Consider the following 19163-nt stretch of genomic DNA (forward strand, 5'->3'; position numbering starts at 1 on the left):
TTGGACTTTAAGGCGTGATTTATTTCAGACATTGATCAATGAATTAGAAAGTGTGTATAACTGAAGATTTCGTCCACACTCAGTTTGATTTGTGTCAGCTTTCACAGGTGACACCAAATACTGACGGCCAGGATGACGGACTAGACTAGACTAGACTAGAACTGTTCGTCAGATATCAACAGGATGTTAGTTTGAGTGAGAGTTGCGGAGAAAATGAACTGGGTGTGAAACCAAATATATATACAGATAAATATATATATATATTGTCGGAAGAAAACCTCGTATCTCCGTTTTTGTCATTTTCCAGTTTTTGGCAAAATTTGAAAATGCCTTTTGGCCTTTATATTGCGTTTACATTTCATGATGAACGGACCAAACAAAACGGCCCAAAACTACTTGGTATATATATATATATATATATATATATATATATATATATATGTGTACACACACACACACACACACACACACAAAAACCTTTTAATTAATTAAATAAAACATGACGGATGAGTTAAACCAATGTTAAATAAATAATAAAATAATTATTAACAATAACCAGTTCGTCCGTAAAGCATTAACAGTAGGCTATGGCATGATGTTCGTTGATTTTTCCTACATTAATACAGAATTTGATTGATGTGTGCAGCCTTATGTGTGTCTGTTGTGTTTTTACAACAGCTTTGAATGTGGCTCAGCCAATCAGAGTTTAGAACCTTCGATAATGACGAAATGACAGTCTGTCTTTTTATAATAACAAAGTGGTGATTTTGTTTTTACAACTTTGGTAATAAGTTCAATCCTTTAGATTTATAATTAGGAGTTCTACAAAAAAGAACTAGTGGACAGAAACCACAAATGACTGTAAATAAAAGCAAATACTGTTTATTTTGTTTTGGAAGAGGTTAGGATGCTACATACACGGTGAACTGTGTGAAACAGTGTATTAGGCAATTAAGCGAAATATCATATTATAACTTATTATTAATTGTTGTCATTCCTATAGGGCACCTACAATGGATACCATTGACCTGTGGGAGGACTTGCATCGCAGCAGTGATGAGCTGAGCTTGAAAAATGCCATTGAAAAGTTCACCATAGACCCATTTAAGGCCTCACAAGTGGGTCACATAGAGAACCTGGTCCTCCTTGTCCAGATCCACAGAGAGAAGAAGCTGCCGATGAGGTGAGGCATCACAACTGCATTAGTGGTGGAGTTTGATGGATTCCTACTAAAATGCTGTTTGTTTATTTTTGATTCTTGTCACTCTGCATCGCTGGAAAGCAGCAGTGTAACATGGAAATGCACCAGAATTTCTTGGACAGCAACACTGCGCTGCATGCCTTAATGGTTTAATAGCTCACAGACAATATTAATCTAGTATTTAAACTATTGAAACCATTGATTTCCTTATTTACACATTACAACCCCATTTCAAAAAAAGTTGGGATGCTGTGTAGAATGTAAATAAAAGAAAAGGCCCAGAGAAGGTGGCAGCGTTTCTGGATCCTGTTTATATTTGGTTTCGTCTTGCATTCGTGGATGGAGCGACAAACTGTTTTCACAGGCAGTGGTTTTCAGAAGCATTTCTTTAGCATTACACAACTTTACCAGCCTTTTGTTGCCCCATCCCAACTTTTTTGGCATGTGTTGTTGGCATCCAACTCAACTTGGGCATATATTTAAAAAAAAAAATCTCAGTTTCAACATTTGATTTGTTGTCTTTGTACTATTTTATAGAAATACAGGGTTTAAATGATTTGCATATCATTGCATTTAGTTTTTATTTACATTTAGCACAGCGTCCCACCTTTTTTGGAAATGGGTTGTATGTTAATTGAGATTTGCTGTAGAATTCTGTTGATGACAGATTTTAGACTGTGGTGATGATGATCAGTGTTGTGATTTCAGCGATGCTGAGGCAGCTCTGGAGGACGGAATCCCTGCAGTGAGGCATCTTCACAAACTGGATTATGAGTGAGTACAACGTCCAGGAGACACTGGAGCCAGATCTGATTACCAGTATAAAGTATAAATGCTCATCAAAATCTTACCTGCTTACAGTCTGTGTGGACGTTCCCTGAAAAGTCCAGGTCTAAACAGGCTCTTTGTCTTTGTGGCTCAGTTTTAACTCGGGTTAATGGGATTGCCCACAAAGTTATGTCACTGGATTTCATTGGATTATGTGATTTGAGTGAGTCAATCGGTCAAATTAGCTTGGTCTGTGTTTTGTCTTTACACTGAAGGCTCGGCCAGCAGAACGGACCCGGGGCTTTTCACAAACTCACTGGGATCTTACCTGCTCTCCAGTCTCTTCAGCACCTAGAGTAAGCACTGTCCTTAGAACATAAGCTAAGCGATGAGGTAGAAAATTAGTACTTCATCACTGTATTAGAAGAGAGAACCCAGAGAACCTTAAATCCACGTTTTCTGTCTATGTAGGTTAATCTTGCTTTTAACTTTCCAGTCTCCACTAAGTGGCAGATGTTTTTTTTTGCCAAAAAATCTCCTCTTCTGATGTAAACTGGTCCTAATCTTGGGTTGTACACACATACGCAGTGTCCTCAGCAATCACAAGGCTGATGTGGCTCATAGGGAGAAAGCTAGCCACCAAGCGAAAGCTCACCCAGCCGCTGTACTATTGTGACTATTGTGATATCATTGTGATCATTTAGATGTGTAAAAATATTGCTTACCATTCAAATATCATTACAATCTACAAGCTTGATTGAAACTCTTTTTTTCAACCAAAAAATGGTGTGACGTTTGAAGCTGAGCGATGTTTTTATTTTTAAATAAGAATAATAAGAATGCATGGACATGTATTTCAAACACACTGCAGTCCACACTGAAATGCATTCCACTAAAATCTATTAATCTAATTGAACCAAATTATATTTATAAATGCATTTATTTTAAAATGTGTGGGGAAATATTACAGTAGAAATGTAGCAGACAGAAATAAAAGTATGTAAATGTGTTCAGATCCATAAATCTGATCTAGTGGTCCTTTAGCAGGACAGAAGCGAGGGCTGTAGGCACTGATACTCAGTACTGATACTGATCTGATATCTTATGTGAAGTACATTGTGTGTGAGAGTCTGATTGCAGACGTACACGGTTCATGTTAAGTACAGTACCGTCCATTCAGCTCAGGTGTATTTAGTTCTACCTGTAAACATTGTTAAAACTAGACAACTGAAGGATAATAAAAATATATCATAAAAATATAAATAAATGCATTTGAAAAATATTTTAACAAATAGACTTTTGGTAATTTTCATGAATACATACAGGCAAAAATATATAAATAGATTTGGAGTATATATTTTTTATATGTTATCAGCACATCTGTAATATCTTTTCCAAACATTTTGCACAAACGTGGCAGAAAAGTGCAGCTTTTTTACCTTTTATTTCTAGAAGCTGTTTAACCACGTTATGCCTCGTTAACCACGTTATGCCTCGTTAACCACGTTATGCCTCTTTCCTCCAGTCTGGAGAATAATAAAATCGGAGACCGTGAAGCTGAAGAGCTGGCGGGTGTCCTTCACTCTCTGTCGTCTCTGAAGATGCTGAAGTGAGTGTCAGAGCTGTTGTCGGTGAATCCTTTCATTTTCTTGGAAACAGCCACGGCTTTATGTGACCTCTGATTTATTTCTCTGCCCAGTCTGTCTCAGAACTGTATTGGAGACGCCGGAGTGGAGAAACTGGCCCAGGCTCTGTCAGCGGCCTCCTCACTGCAGAGTCTCAGGTAAAGCCTTTTAAAAACAGCCACTTACTGAACTGTTATTATTTACAAGGGCTGCAAAAATAATTTGACAATGTCTGTTGCCCTTTATATTGTGTGTAAATTTGATGATGAATGGACTGAAAGAAACGGCCCACAATGGCTTGGAAAAATGTCCGGTTCCATTGACTTCCATTAAAAGTAAAGTAGGTTTTGTCCTCCGCCTGTAAAGTTACTGGTTGGATATACGAGGTTTTTGTCCGACAATAGTGAGATATATATATATATATATATATATATATATATACACACACAGGGTGAGTGAAAAGTCACAGGACACCGTTTTATTTTATTTTATTTTTTATTTTATTATGGACTTCTATCTCTGGGGTCATCTCAACAAATTGTGTGTGCTGAGAAAATGCACAACAAACACCACCTTCAGCACCGCATGGTGGAGACAGCATAAAAAAAATAAAATAAAACGGTGTCCTGTGACTTTTCACTCACCCTATATATATACACACAGACACACACTGCAGTCTATATGTATATATGTAATAAAATATATACATATATGCAATACACTAAACGGTATAACTAATACTACTGTTCTGATTGACACACACACACACACACACACACACACACACACACATATCGCTGCTGTTGGAGCAAAACCTTGTATCTCCATACTGGTCACTTTACAGGAGAAGGAAAAAACCTACTCTACTTTTAATGGAAGTCAATGGAACCAGACGTCTTTCCAAGCCACTTTGGGTCGTTTCTTTTAGTCCATTCATCATGAAATTTACACACAATGTAAAGAACAACAGGCATTTTCAAATTCGGAACAAATGTCGGAAACCTTGCATATATATATATATATATATATATATTTATATATCAATTTTTCACAGAATTTGAAAATTATATAATAGAAAAAATTACAAACGTAATTTTATTAGATTATTATGCTAAATGTCATATATTGTATATCGTATTGCATATTGTTTATTGTGTTATGTTGTACGTTTATGTCTGTTGAGCTACAACAGAACTGAATTACATCTTGATGCACCGGAAGCGATTACCACCGACGTGTGGCAAACAAGAGTTTCATGTTTTTGTGATGTCATGAAAAATATTTACACATCACACTGTTACTCAGTCTACGGCAGTTTAGCCACGCCCATTATCAATGAACTTCCAAGCTTTTTAATTGAGCCACAGCCGATCAGAACAGAGCTCATTTGCATATGTCAGTCTTAAAGGCACAATAACAAAAGTAGACTGATTCTAAGTGATAAAAAGAGGCTGTAAAAATGATTGAATATTGATTATTGATAAATTTAGATCCACAAAGCTACACAAACATGGAAAAAATAAAAAATGGTAAAAATCAAGGGTTTGGGCCCTTTAAAATCAGACTGGTAAGCTATAGTTGAAGACTGACCTTCTGACCATTGACTGTAGAGGCCATTATTACAATAACAATCAACAAACATTGGGCTGTGCAGCTCTTTTAGGTTCTGCTTATAGAGTTACGTCACTGCGGCTAATGAACATTAATGGACGACTGACAGGAAGCACTAATTCTCCCTCTCCTTCACACTGACCCCTCCAGCCTCTACGGGAATCTGATCGCGGACAGCGGAGCTGAAAACCTGGCCTCCGTTCTACCAGCCATGAAGTCCCTGCTGGATCTGGAGTAAGTCAGAAATGATTCTACACACACAAAGCTCAGTAAGATAGGGAGACCCTGAACCCAAGGCAAAAGTTTTAACACCCCGCTTAAAAATGTGTTGTTTATTTTCTAATAAATCATTTAAAAAAGGTTCCTTATAGAACCATCTGCAGCACATTTTCCATCAATCTGAGGAGTGAGTGTAGAGAACACGTGTACGTATGGACTTTATTTGCCCATTTTAATGCACAACTTCTATTTTATTCTATTTATATTAGAGGAAAAAAACTAAATATGTATTTTTTTCTCATAATTTTCGCAGAGGCCGTGTTTTTCTTCCATATGTTCAACATAAATGTAGCAAATAAACATCAATTATGTGTTTAAATTGCAGAGTTGAGGTGAAACATGTCATTTGGCCAGGGGTGCATTTTGGGTACATCTGTTGGAGCCATAAATGCATTAAAATTTATTGTGTGAAAATGTACTGAAATCAAACTAACGGCATGAAATGTACATTACCACATAATTTACCACATAATGTTCAACATTTGATACGAACAGTTGTAATGTGAGCATTAATGCAGTGAAAAAAACTTGAAACACGTGAAAAGAAAATATCAAATATTTTTTAAGGGGAGGCGACGAACCCCCAAATTCAGCGTTGGTGTTTTTAATAGTAGTCATTGTTTAGTTAGTTAGAGATTAAGGGGCCAATCAGTGAAACAGGAGGATGTCGCTTCCCAGAACAACCAGACTTCCCAGAAAATCCCAACTGTATTTACTCGGCTTTTTATTCAGTCGGTTTATTTATGAGACTGAAACTGAAACTGTTTGTAGTGGGATCAGTGGTGGGAAAGCACAGAGGTGGGAGTCCAAATAAAGGGAGTTGTGTTGAAAGAGAAAATAAAAGTACAGTGAAGAGTAAACATGAGATAAACGCTTTATAAACGTCTGCCTTCTGAGAATCGCTTTAACTGCAGTTCTGAAACTAACATGCTTTTGTGGTTTGTCTGTTCACTCCTGACCCATTTAGCTCGTCACGTCCTGTGCCGACCGGCTGCTGAATAAAATGTCTAAATAATGCCTTAATGATCAGAATAGGCAGAGTGAGCGACAGCTTGGCATGGGTAAAAAAGAAACTCTGCATAGCTCAGAGTGTGAGACGTAATCAGAGAGACTCAGACGTCTCTACAGTGGTGGTGATGGGAACCAGGTGTCGCCATGACTACAACACAGATATAGACACTTTATTTACCATCCAGAACCACCAGAGAACCTACACGAGTCTTCTGAGCTTATATGGAATGTTGATGATGGAAAACAGTGGAAAATCTGGAATAATGAGTTTTCTTTGGGGACTATTTTGCCGCACAGCGCCCTGCATGTCTCCCTCCACCATGAATGGAGCTGAAGTTCTCTAAACTCTCATAAAACAGCGTCTCAGTCATCAGGCAGTGAATTCAGAACCAGCTCATGTAGGAACTTTCTGTGAGGAGCTTTTAGAGGGACGTCTGGTTCCCATCACCACCACTGGGAGCAATTCCTTGTGCGTTTAATGAGAGGCCTGACCGTTTTAGGGGTTAATAAGTTCAATTTAAAAGTTATATATTCGTTTTTTTCTCTCGTTGGGTGGGCGGATGGGGTTGGGCAGCTTTCTGGCAGGCCACATCAAACGTCTCTGTGGGCCACACTTTGGGCTGTTTTGCTTTAATGAGTAATAAAGAAAGGAACAGCTCTGTTTTGAGTGGGAAAGCTCTAGAGCTATTGCTTCAGTTCAAACTGGCCGAGTTATTCTTAGATTATCGAAGTGTGTAATAAAGCTTTGGGCCTGTCGGTGGGCCCTGGTCATTTAAGGGGTCTCTGCCACATCTGTATTGTACTGTCAGTTACCATGGAACTGTAAAAGAACACAAAACCCACAGTCGTGGGCTGGACGTTAGGGAACTGGCCGTGTGACCGGAAGGTCACCGGTTCGATCCCCAGTGCCGACAGCACATGACTGAGGTGTCCTTGAGCAAGACACCTAACCCCCAACTGCTCCCCGGGTGCCGTGGATAGGGCTGCCCACTGCTCCGGGCAAGTGTGCTCACTGCCCCCTAGTGTGTGTGCTCACTAGTGTGTATGTGGTGTTTCACTTCACGGATGGGTTAAATGCAGAGGTGGAATTTCCCCGTTTGTGGGATTAAAAAAGTATCTTAAAACTTAAAACTTAAACCTGCTCACCTGAGACTGATTTACCACGGGAGCCAGTGGGCAGTCGCTGAAGCCGCTTTTCATTGGCTTCTATTACAACAAGTGAGTTTTGAGTCAATAGGTTTTGTGTCTTTCACTAAACACATGGAACTGTTGTCTATTCCACACATCTGTGTAGAGGAATTTTAGTCAACCTGTCAATCAAATTGTCCTTTTTTATCTTGTCTTAATGGGGTCACTGGTTTTGTTAAGCACAATTTATCATATCATGTAAAAAATTGAAATTCTGTATCTTTTAATCTTACGTCAAAATGTAATTTTAACTTGAGCCTTGCCTCTAAAACACCTTTTTATTAATGAATGAATGAATTAATTAACGTAGCACCTTTCATAGATTAAAATGCAACTCAAAGTGCTTCACAATACAAACTAAAAACAACAGAAGAAGAAAAAAAAGATGATCAAAGATGAAATGAACAAACTGAGAGCAGAAAAGGGGATATATTAATAATAATTAGACGTAAAGAGCACAAGACGAAGGTCTAATTAAGAATGCAATAAAAATAGAACTAACGAGAACGCAAAGGCACAAAAGCAGAACAAAAGCAAAGGAAGCAGTAAAAAAGCCTCGTTCATTTTTTCAAAACATTGACAGAAGGGCTCTGACAGATGTTTATTGCTGATGGTAACGACTTCTGATTATTTGATGATGTCACCTTGCACCAGTGGGCGGGGCGAAATAACAGTAACCAATAATGTTTCACCGCTCGCTCCCGATTTTTTAGTACAGATGTTGGAATGAGTTTATCACTAGAGGTCTTGCAATGCTTTACTGTATTTGCAGTTGCTCACAGTGTATAATAATAATAATAATAATACTAATAATAATAATAAACATGTTTTTCCTGCATCCACAGCGTCAAGTACAACAAGTTCACAGACGTTGGCGCCAAGAAGCTCAGCGCGGCCTTAAAAAGCTCCCCGAGCATGAAGTCCCTTCAGTGAGTCTCTAACACTCCGAATACGTAACGTCTCAAACCTCATATACATCATACTTCATACTGTGCTGTTACATTAAAGGGCCCATATCATGTAAAACTGAATTTCCCATGCTTTTTTAAACTATGACTTTGGTGGAACGGCATTTAAGGTGGAACTGCATTTAAGTTTGTACAAAATTTAAGGTGGCACAGAATTTAAGGTCGGCTGAAAGTGTTCAGCTCCATCTGAAAGTGTAGGAGCATCTCCAGAATCCTGTCTGATGCTCTTCACTGGCTGATTCCTTTAGAAATGAGTTTATCAGCTCCATCTGAAAGTGTAGGAGCATCTCCAGAATCCTGTCTGATGCTCTTCACTGTCTGATTCCTTTAGAAATGAGTTTATCAGCTCCATCTGAAAGTGGAGGAACATCTCCAGAATCCTGTCTGATGCTCTTCACTGGCTGATTCCTTTAGAAATGAGTTTATCAGCTCCATCTGAAAGTGTAGGAGCATCTCCAGAATCCTGTCTGACGCTCTTCACTGTCTGATTCCTTTAGAAATGAGTTTATCAGCTCCATCTGAAAGTGGAGGAACATCTCCAGAATCCTGTCTGATGCTCTTCACTGGCTGATTCCTTTAGAAATGAGTTTATCAGCTCCATCTGAAAGTGTAGGAGCATCTCCAGAATCCTGTCTGACGCTCTTCACTGTCTGATTCCTTTAGAAATGAGTTTATCAGCTCCATCTGAAAGTGGAGGAACATCTCCAGAATCCTGTCTGATGCTCTTCACTGGCTGATTCCTTTAGAAATTAGTTTATCAGCTCCATCTGAAAGTGGAGAAACATCTCCAGAATCCTGTCTGATGCTCTTCACTGTCTGATTCCTTTAGAAATGAGTTTATAAGCTCCACCTGAAAGTGTAGGAACATCTTCAGAATCCTGTCTGAGGCTCTTCACTGTCTGATTCCTTTAGAAATGAGTTTATCAGCTCCATCTGAAAGTGTAGGAACATCTCCAGAATCCTGTCTGACGCTCTTCACTGTCTGATTCCTTTAGAAATGAGTTTATCAGCTCCATCTGAAAGTGGAGGAACATCTCCAGAATCCTGTCTGATGCTCTTCACTGACTGATTCCTTTAGAAATGAGTTTATCAGCTCCATCTGAAAGTGTAGGAACATCTCCAGAATCCTGTCTGACGCTCTTCACTGTCTGATTCCTTTAGAAATGAGTTTATCAGCTCCATCTGAAAGTGGAGGAACATCTCCAGAATCCTGTCTGATGCTCTTCACTGTCTGATTCCTTTAGAAATGAGTTTATCAGCTCCATCTGAAAGTGGAGGAACATCTCCAGAATCCTGTCTGACGCTCTTCACTGTCTGATTCCTTTAGAAATGAGTTTGTGTTCCAGTGTCTTCGTGTTAAATCTGATCTAACGGTCCTTTAGCAGGACAGAAGCGAGGGCTGTAGGTACTGATACTCTGTGAAATGCAGGGCTGATCTGATATCTTGTTTATGTGAAGTGTGTGAGAGTCTGACTGCAGACGTAGACGGTTAATGTAAAGCACAGTGCTTTATAATAACAATAAATGCAAAAAAATTGCATTTAACAAATACATTTTTGGTCGTTTTCATGCATTGAAAAAAATATACTTACTAAACACATTTGGAGTAATATATTATTTCTATATGGGTCATGAAGCGTAATAAACATTGATGGACCAGACGATGCTGAAACGGCCTCAGTCACCTGATCCTCTGCTGTTCTTCATTAGTCTGGTGTTTTGTTTGAGCTGCTGCCTCAGTCCAGAGTGCAGAGCATTCATCTTCCAGGATTACCGAGATCCCCGATTAATGTAGTTTCTCTTCTTTCCCAGAATGTGGAACAACTGCATCCCTCTTGGGGTTTTCGATCATCTCCGGCTTCAGGACCCCAGGATCAGAGCTCTGTAAAGCACCTATTACCTGCCCTTTAACTGCTGCTACTCTTTATGCAACAATGCACTGAATTCTATGCAATGCTGTTTCCTCAGCAAGGACACTAAACTGTACGGGACATTACTGTTTCTGAGATGCACTATTTCTACTTCGCCTACCTGATAAAACTTTTTTAAGGAATAAACTGGATTGTGTGTGTTTGTGTTTCTTTAAACAATTTCAGAAAATTGCAAAAAAAAAAAAACAAATTTGGCCCAAAAATTTGAATTGAAATTTCTGGTGGTTTCTTTTTATTTTTATATTTTGAAATGAATCCATTTTAGATGCTTGTGTAAACAGGGTCATTATTCTGGAATGCGCCTTCATTTTAAATAAAACATATTTTTCACAACCATTGTGCAAACTAGTGCATATATATACTATACATACATACATACATACATACATACATAGATCGGCGTCTCATTTGGCCGCCTTTTGTTTCAGTCCAAATAAGAAGCCAACTCAAAGGCGTGGGACTGAGATAATGCCTTATTAAGCTGTGGTCAAGGTCTAATTATCTCATTCCCACACCTTACTAAGTCATGACCGCACATTAGGATCCTGTTCCCACCACTTCTAAGTTGTGGCCATGCCTATAGTCCATCTGTTTCTCTGATACCCTGTTCTTCAGTGGTCAGGACCCCCATGGACCCTCACAGAGCACAGGTACTGTTTGGGTGGTGGGTCATTCTCAGCACTGCAGTAACACTGACGTGGTGTTGGTGTGTTAGTGTGTGTTGTGCTGGTCTGAGTGGATCAGACACAGCAGGGCTACTGGAGTCTTTAAACACCTCAGTGTTGCTGCTGGACTGAGAACCAAAAATATCCAGCCAACAGCGTCCTGTGGGCAGCGTCCTGTGGGCAGCGTCCTGTGGGCAGTGTCCTGTGACCACTGATGAAGGACTAGAGGATGACCAACACAAACTGTGCAGCAGCAGATGAGCTGTCGTCTCTGACTTTACATCTACAAGGTGGACCGACAAGGTAGGAGTGTCTAATAGAGTGGACAGTGAGTGGACACAGTGTTTAAAAAATCTGACTCAGACTGATCCACTCGCACCAGCACAACACACCGCCACCACGTCAGTGTTACTGCAGTGCGGAGAATGATCCACCACCCAAACAGTACCTGATCTGTGAGGGTCCATGGGGGTCCTGACCACTGAAGAACAGGGTAACAGAGTATCAGAGAAACAGATGGACTACAGTCTGTAACTGTAGAACTACAGAGTGCAGCTATACGGTCAGTGGAGCTGATGAAGTGGACAGTGAGTGTAGAAACGAGGAGGTGGTCAGAACGTTATGCCTGACCAGGGTATAATTTCACTTGCCAGAACACCATTTTTTGCAGTGTGTTCTATGCAGACGCGTTTGTAATGTTTAGGGGTAAAACTTAACACACTTTATTTAACCAAGCTGTCAGTTCACACCCAGCATGGAAACGTTCCATCACTACCCAACCACGCCAGCAAAATGACCCCCACAGCGTTACAGAGCCAGTGGACCCCCGCACTGCATTCAGGCCTGTACTGCTCTCTTGGTGTCATTTGCACATGCACTCGCCCACTTCCGGAGAACATGGTGAAGGATGACTCTTCTGACCAGATCACGTTTGTAGACCAGTGCTGATGGTTTTTACACCACTGACCTCTCAGATGGTCACTGGTCTTTGTAACGAGGGGCTTCTGCATTGCAGCTGTACCATAATATCCCTCTATGTAGTTGTGAACGGACGGATCTTGCTTACAGCTTGATCACATCCTGCAAAGTCACCGGAGAAAAACCATCAAAACAGTTGATTGTAGACTTAGACGTCTTCACAGTGGTGGTGATGGGAACCAGGCGTCGCCATGACTACAACACAGATATAGACACTTTATTCACCATCCAGAACCACCAGAGAACCTACACGAGTCTTCTGAGCTTATATGGAATGTTGATGATGGAAAATAGTGGAAAACCTGGAATAATGAGTTTTCTTTGGGGACTATTTTGCCGCACAGCGCCCTGCATGTCTCCCTCCACCATGAATGGAGTTGAAGTTCTCTAAACTCTCATAAAACAGCGTCTCAGTCATCAGGCAGTGAATTCAGAACCAGTTCATGTAGGAACTTTCTGTAGGAGCTTTTAGAGGGACGTCTGGTTCCTATCACCACCACTGTGAGCAGCTCTGACTCTAGAACATTTCACACCAAACCGCTCAGAATGACTCTTCCATTGAATTACGCAGAAATTTAAGAACAAAGGAGGGATCCCCCTTTTAAGCGTTACACAAGGGGAAAAAGTACTCAGTGAAGAGTTACATAAAGTGAAAGTAATTGTTTATTAAATATATAATATATACTGTGGGTATCTGAAATGCATCAGACCAAATACATCATTTACAGCATGTAACAAATGTACAGTTCATTAGAGAATCTCATATAAAGCAGCACGATACTGAGGATTTCAGAACCCTGCCAGTCTCAAGGTGTATTGCTTACCTAAGATGATCTAGTCTAGAACAGAAAAACGCTCATGCAGAATTAGGCCAGGCATCACGGCTTTCTAGCCTGGCCAAACTAACCGAAGGTCGATGTTAAGAGCTTTATTACCATTAGATCTGCTGCAAGAACCAAACGGCGTGCATGTAATGTGAGGGAAGTCCATTATGGCCTGCATGTGTAATAAAATCATGGCAACATCAGAGAATGAAGTTTAGAAATAAGTAAGTGAATGCGGTTATTTAACAGCCACGGTGCCGGGCGCTGTCTGGCATCCATCTCTCCCGGGAGACCTTGGAACGTGGCATCAGTCTTTCCCTGGGAAAATGCCGTCTGATCTCAAGGTCAGTCCTCCCTTGACCCTGAACGACCTGTGGAGATACGACATCCAGCATGTTGGCACAGGCATATCATCTGCAGTATGTGCTTTACAGCCAAACCCGCTTACTTTATAGCGCGTGGGAATCTTCTACGGCGAAACGTCCAGGGCGGCATTTCCTCCCGCCAGGCTTCCAAGACCTCCATCGCTCCTGTAGGCCTCTGGCGCACCTCCCTCCCACCAAAGTGCTCAGACCTTGGGCAGCCTACTCCAGATATCCCTCAAAAACATCTAACTCGGTGTCCGTGTCGTACGGGACGGAGGCTGGGTCGGAGAGAACGCCCAAATCCACCAGGGCCTGGTCCATATCCTCTGGCAGGAACACAATCCCTACATTAAGGACTATGTATTCCATCAGAAAGGCATAGTAGAGTATTAACACGTTGACAAAGAACAGGCCAAGATAAAACATATATGGAAGCTCGTCGATGAACGACTCCACGGAATCTAGCTGCAGATAGACTGAGTGGCTCATAGAACCCGACACATGTGATCCGGTCTCTTGGGACAGTCCACAGTGAAGTGAAGCAACTATGGCGAGAAGAAGGAGCAGAGGAGGGTCTGCGGTCAGAAGGAGCGGAGAGACTGGACAGATGGTGGGGTCATAACTGCAGAGCTCGTGGTCTGTTTCACCATGGGTCAGCTTTCAGGAACTGATCCACTGTCCACTGCAGTCCATTCACCTCCTCCACATGTCCAGAAGAGCGAGTGGGCTCAAGCTTATGGAGACGCCTGGTAACTGATAGCAGGCGTGCGAGCTGACATGGCAGTTTTCAGACAGAGAAAGTATGTCAGACCTTTCTTCCCCCCCAAGAAAGGCTCAGTAGATGTCTCTCAACAGTCTGAGAGATCTGCAGCCGCCGATGTCCATCTTCAAGGCCGCTTTTCGCCCCACTCCGTCCACTCTGCTCGACTCCCGTCACTTTTCCAGGTGATTCCAGAGCGCGCTCTTCCCCAGCGCTCGAGTCGAGAACATTCAGGGACCAGAAAATAATGTTCACGACCAAAGAGCACAAACAAGAACCAACATCAGGTTTGCTCGAAACACGAAAACAAGCGTCGCTCTACTGTGACATCTACTACGCATACGTCCACAAGCCGTCGCCCGAAATGAACGCTGGGAAATGTAGTCCGAGCACTATGGGCGCGCTATAATGAAATAAAAGTCATAATTATGACTCAGCACCTCGTAATAATGACTTGGCATCTCATAATTACGGCCTAATGTCTTATTACAACGAGGGTTTCTCATTAAAATGAGGTACTGCGTCATAACTATGGAAAACCTTCCCATCAGTATGAGACGCCAACCCTGCTGAAAATCAACCACCTGCTTTCTAAGGTTTCTAAGATTATGAGATACCAAGTCATAAATATGAGACACTATGTCAACATTACAAGATACTAAGTCATAATTATGAGAAAATATGTCATTATTATTTGATAGCAAGTCAACATTATACGATTCTAAGTCTTAATAATGACAAAGAGCGTGAAAGTCATTATCATAAGAAGGTAAGTCAAATATGAGAAAGTACGTCATAATTATAAGATAGCAACTCATTGTTATGAGATAGTAAATCAAAATAATGAAATATTAAGTCATAATTACGAGAAGGTAAATCACAATAATGAGAAAGTAAGTCATTATTATGAGATACTAAGTCATAATTATGAGAAGGTAAGTCATGATAATGAGAAAGTATGTCATTATTATGAGATACTAAGTCATAATTAGGTGGTAGCAAGTCAAGATTATGAGATACCAAGTCATAAGTATGAGATTCTATGTCAAAATGACAAGATACTAAGTCATAATTATGAGAAAGTAAGTCATTATTATGAGATACTAAGTCATAATTATGAGAAAGTAAGTCACAATAATGTGAAAGCAAGACATTATAACGACATAACGAGTCGTAATCATTGGAAACCTTCTCGTTATTACAAAAAGTATGTCATTATTATGAGATACTAAGTCATAATTAGGCGGTAGCAAGTCAAGATTATGAGATACCAAGTCATAAGTATGAGATTCTATGTCAAAATGATAATTATGAGAAAGTAAGTCATTATTATGAAATACTAAGTCATAATTATGAGAAAGTAAGTCACAATAATGTGAAAGCAAGACATTATAACGACATAACGAGTCGTAATCATCGGAAACCTTCTCGTTATTACAAATTACTGAATGGCTATCCTGTCCGGTGTCCCGTAGATTTGACCGCAGCAGTGGGTTTGGTTTGAACTACAACTCCCATAAGCCCTTGGAGGCCGTTGCTGTCCTGCTCGGTTTGTCGGTTAGCTGCTAGCGATGTTTTCGCGTTTTGCTGCGACTGCAATGGAGCCGTTTCGCCTTGTTTAGCGCAAAGTGGGAAAGGTGTCACGAGAAGGAAACCGCAGCTATGTTCGGGCGGTCCCGGAGCTGGGTGGGAGGGCAAGGGAGGTCCAAAAACATCCACTCGCTGGACCATTTAAAGTAAGTGTGGCGAGCTCGTAGCGCTAGCCGTGCGCTAACCAACGGCACGGAACGGCAGGCTAGCGAGTTAACGAGCCGGAATTCCGGGCGTTTTTACTTTCTGTGAACAAAACGAGGACTTAGTATCGCCATAAAATTCCTGGGAAAGCTGTCTGCTTGTCAGGGGGCGACATGGCTGTGGCCCAAACGGCGGCTCAGCTGACATTATCTAGCACCTTAGCTGCCTTTAGCAGCCGAGCTGAGCCTTAAACCGAGCGAATTCATCAGCTGTTAAACATTAATATGGCATTTTTACCCACTTCATACGTCTTAGGCGAGAATGATCCCAAACATGTGAAAAAACTCCTTTTCATAGTGTGTAGGAAGCCGGAATATGTAGCTAATGTTCACCTGTTCCCACTAACCCACTAACCTAAAGGGGAATTCCACAGAATTTCCAAAAAGTGCCTCTATAAATAAGTATTTATGGTGTAAACAGAGCGATTCAGAGCGGAAACACTGCTCTAGATCAACCTGCCGAGTCAGAGCTGCTCACAGTGGTGGTGATGGGAACCAGACGTCCCTCTAAAAGCTCCTACAGAAAGTTCCTACATGAACTGGTTCTGAATTCACTGCCTGATGACTGAGACGCTGTTTTATGAGAGTTTAGAGAACTTCAACTCCATTCATGGTGGAGGGAGACATGCAGGGCGCTGTGCGGCAAAATAGTCCCCAAAGAAAACTCATTATTCCAGATTTTCCACTATTTTCCATCATCAACATTCCATATAAGCTCAGAAGACTCGTGTAGGTTCTCTGGTGGTTCTGGATGGTAAATAAAGTGTCTATATCTGTGTTGTAGTCATGGCGACGCCTGGTTCCCATCACCACCACTGTAGAGACGTCTGGACCACTTCACACCAAACGACTCTGAGTCATAATTCATTTGTGATGCAAGCAAAATCATTGAGAGTGGTTTGGTATCAAAAGCTCCGTAATTGGTAAAGTTATTGACTCGGTTTTCTTTGTAAGGGAGCCTCTCTGGTGTACGTGCAATGCATTGTAAAGTAGAGCTGAATCTGGACGTCTGGTTCCTATCACCACCACTGTGAACCGTTCTGATTTGGAAGTCACACCAAACCTCTCTGAATGACTTTGTGTGCATCTTAATGATTTAAATATGCAGAAATAATAAAAAAACACCCTTATAATGCCAGAAGAACATATCTGGTAGCAGCCTCTGACTTTTGTACCCCACTGTAGCTCAGCTGTTCCAGCTGTTTGGTAACGATCACGTTGGGAACCCATTCGTGGGTTCCTCCTTCTCTTACAGAACGTTCTGCCCCTGGGTGAAGTGATGTGTATGATGTCAGTGCTGGTGGTCACTGCCAGTTTCCAGTGGTGAAGTGTCGCTGTGCTTGTTTTCAACTCGTTTAGGTACATGTATCACGTCCTGACGAAGAACACAACGGTGACCGATCACAACCGCAACCTGCTGGTCGAGACGATTCGCTCCATCACCGAAATCCTTATCTGGGGGGATCAGAACGACAGCTCGGTTTTTGAGTAAGTATTGCCAGGGTCAGAGGTGGGTGTGCAGAGTCGGATAATCTGATACTGCCTGTAATGCCGCACCACATGACGTCATTTTAAAATATTAAATCTAATATTTAAATATTAAACTTAAGATGTTACACGCAAAATTATTCCAGCTTCTAAACTGCACTTCTAAATACTCCGGTGTATAATATCACACTCAACAGTCCATCCTCTGATTCTATCGTCTCTGCCTTTTTACCCCACTTACCTGCCTTATTACCCCACTTATCTGACTGTTACCCCACTTACCTGCCTTATTACCCCACTTATCTGCCTGTTACCCCACTTATCTGCCTTATTGCCCCACTTACCTGCCTTATTACCCCACTTATCTGACTGTTACCCCACTTACCTGCCTTATTACCCCACTTATCTGACTGTTACCCCACTTACCTGCCTTATTACCCCACTTATCTGACTGTTACCCCACTTACCTGCCTTATTACCCCACTTATCTTCCTTATTACCCCACTTATCTGACTGTTACCCCACTTACCTGCCTTATTACCCCTCTTACCTGCCTTATTACCCCACTTATCTGCCTTATTTACCCCTCTTACCTGCCTTATTACCCCACTTATCTGACTGTTACCCCACTTACCTGCCTTATTACCCCACTTACCTGCCTTATTACCCCACTTATCTGCCTTATTTACCCCTCTTACCTGCCTTATTACCCCACTTATCTGACTGTTACCCCACTTACCTGCCTTATTACCCCACTTATCTGACTGTTACCCCACTTACCTGCCTTATTACCCCACTTATCTGACTGTTACCCCACTTACCTGCCTTATTACCCCACTTATCTTCCTTATTACCCCACTTATCTGACTGTTACCCCACTTACCTGCCTTATTACCCCTCTTACCTGCCTTATTACCCCACTTACCTGCCTTATTACCCCTCTTACCTGCCTTATTACCCCACGTACCTGGTTTATTAGCCCAGGAAAGCTGGTTCTGATTCTGATGTTGTCGATCTAAATTGGGTCTCATGCGACCGTCAGTGATTTGTTACCCGACATTCACACCGACAGCGACGCCATGCGACAAAGCGGCCGGAGGTCATTCATTTTCAATGAGAGCTGCGATTTCCAGCGGCAGGAGGCGGAGTTTAACTTTATGTAAATAAGGAGTGAAACGGTCCGTTTCTGTGTGTGTGTACGCCGCCGGCGATGAGCGGGTTGGGCGGCGAGGCGAAAAGGCGCTGCCGGTCTGAGCGCAGGGTAGATGTTTCCTTCAGCGTGTCTAACCAACTGCTGTGTGATCTCTGTTCCTTCTCAGCTTCTTTTTGGAGAAGAACATGTTCGCGTTCTTCCTCAACATTTTACGGCAGAAGTCTGGGCGGTACGTTTGCGTCCAGCTGTTGCAGACGCTCAACATACTTTTCGAGAACATAAGTCATGAGACGTCTCTCTGTAAGTATTCGCTGACCGCTGTGACCTGTGATGAGTGCCGTTCACAGTACTGCACAAAAGTCTGACACCTTTCATCCGTCTAGCGTCCACGCGAAACAGCCAGAGTCCTTCGTTTTCAGGAGATGATTCTGAGGAGATTAGATATCAGATAATCTGCCGTGAGGAAGGAGAAAGTCAAAGGAAGATTTATTCAGAAAATTATTAAAAGCTTCAGAGAAACCTGGAAGAGCTGGTCGACCCCAAAACGGCTCCCAT

At 41.6% G+C, this 19163-nt stretch overlaps 3 protein-coding genes across 11 annotated transcripts in view; 2 read left to right on the top strand and 1 right to left on the bottom strand.

Annotated features, from left to right (window-relative positions):
- ciita (class II, major histocompatibility complex, transactivator) overlaps positions 1–10775 on the top strand; it is a 39076-nt gene extending 28301 nt beyond the window's left edge. For all 4 annotated transcript variants that reach the window (XM_017718315.2, XM_017718314.2, XM_017718313.2 and 1 more), the window contains 8 exons: positions 1004–1183; positions 1910–1975; positions 2245–2325; positions 3495–3578; positions 3669–3752; positions 5356–5439; positions 8529–8612; positions 10464–10775. In XM_017718315.2, coding sequence (XP_017573804.2) covers positions 1004–1183; positions 1910–1975; positions 2245–2325; positions 3495–3578; positions 3669–3752; positions 5356–5439; positions 8529–8612; positions 10464–10539 — 739 coding nt within the window. In that variant the 3' untranslated portion in view covers positions 10540–10775. The remainder of the gene's footprint in view (positions 1–1003; positions 1184–1909; positions 1976–2244; positions 2326–3494; positions 3579–3668; positions 3753–5355; positions 5440–8528; positions 8613–10463) is intronic.
- A 2095-nt stretch (positions 10776–12870) lies between these two features.
- On the bottom strand, positions 12871–14534 carry dexi (Dexi homolog (mouse)). Its single transcript, XM_017718335.2, has 2 exons — positions 13498–14534; positions 12871–13420 (listed from the first exon to the last, which is right to left on the bottom strand). Exon 1 carries the CDS (start codon positions 13901–13903, stop codon positions 13634–13636), a length of 270 nt encoding a protein of 89 aa, XP_017573824.1. The 5' UTR covers positions 13904–14534; the 3' UTR covers positions 12871–13420; positions 13498–13633.
- Positions 14535–15703: 1169 nt separating this feature from the next.
- Positions 15704–19163, top strand: part of clec16a (C-type lectin domain containing 16A) — a 129614-nt gene continuing 126154 nt past the window's right edge. For 5 of the 6 annotated variants that reach the window (XM_017718318.2, XM_017718321.2, XM_017718319.2 and 2 more), the window contains exons 1-3: positions 15704–15910; positions 17327–17455; positions 18775–18908. In XM_017718318.2, the coding sequence (XP_017573807.1) occupies positions 15837–15910; positions 17327–17455; positions 18775–18908 (337 nt within the window). In that variant the 5' untranslated portion in view covers positions 15704–15836. The remainder of the gene's footprint in view (positions 15911–17326; positions 17456–18774; positions 18909–19163) is intronic. The other variant, XM_017718322.2, reaches the window with a different exon arrangement.

The sequence above is a fragment of the Pygocentrus nattereri genome, chromosome 14 (assembly GCF_015220715.1).
Source record: "Pygocentrus nattereri isolate fPygNat1 chromosome 14, fPygNat1.pri, whole genome shotgun sequence".
Classification (NCBI taxonomy): domain Eukaryota; kingdom Metazoa; phylum Chordata; class Actinopteri; order Characiformes; family Serrasalmidae; genus Pygocentrus; species Pygocentrus nattereri.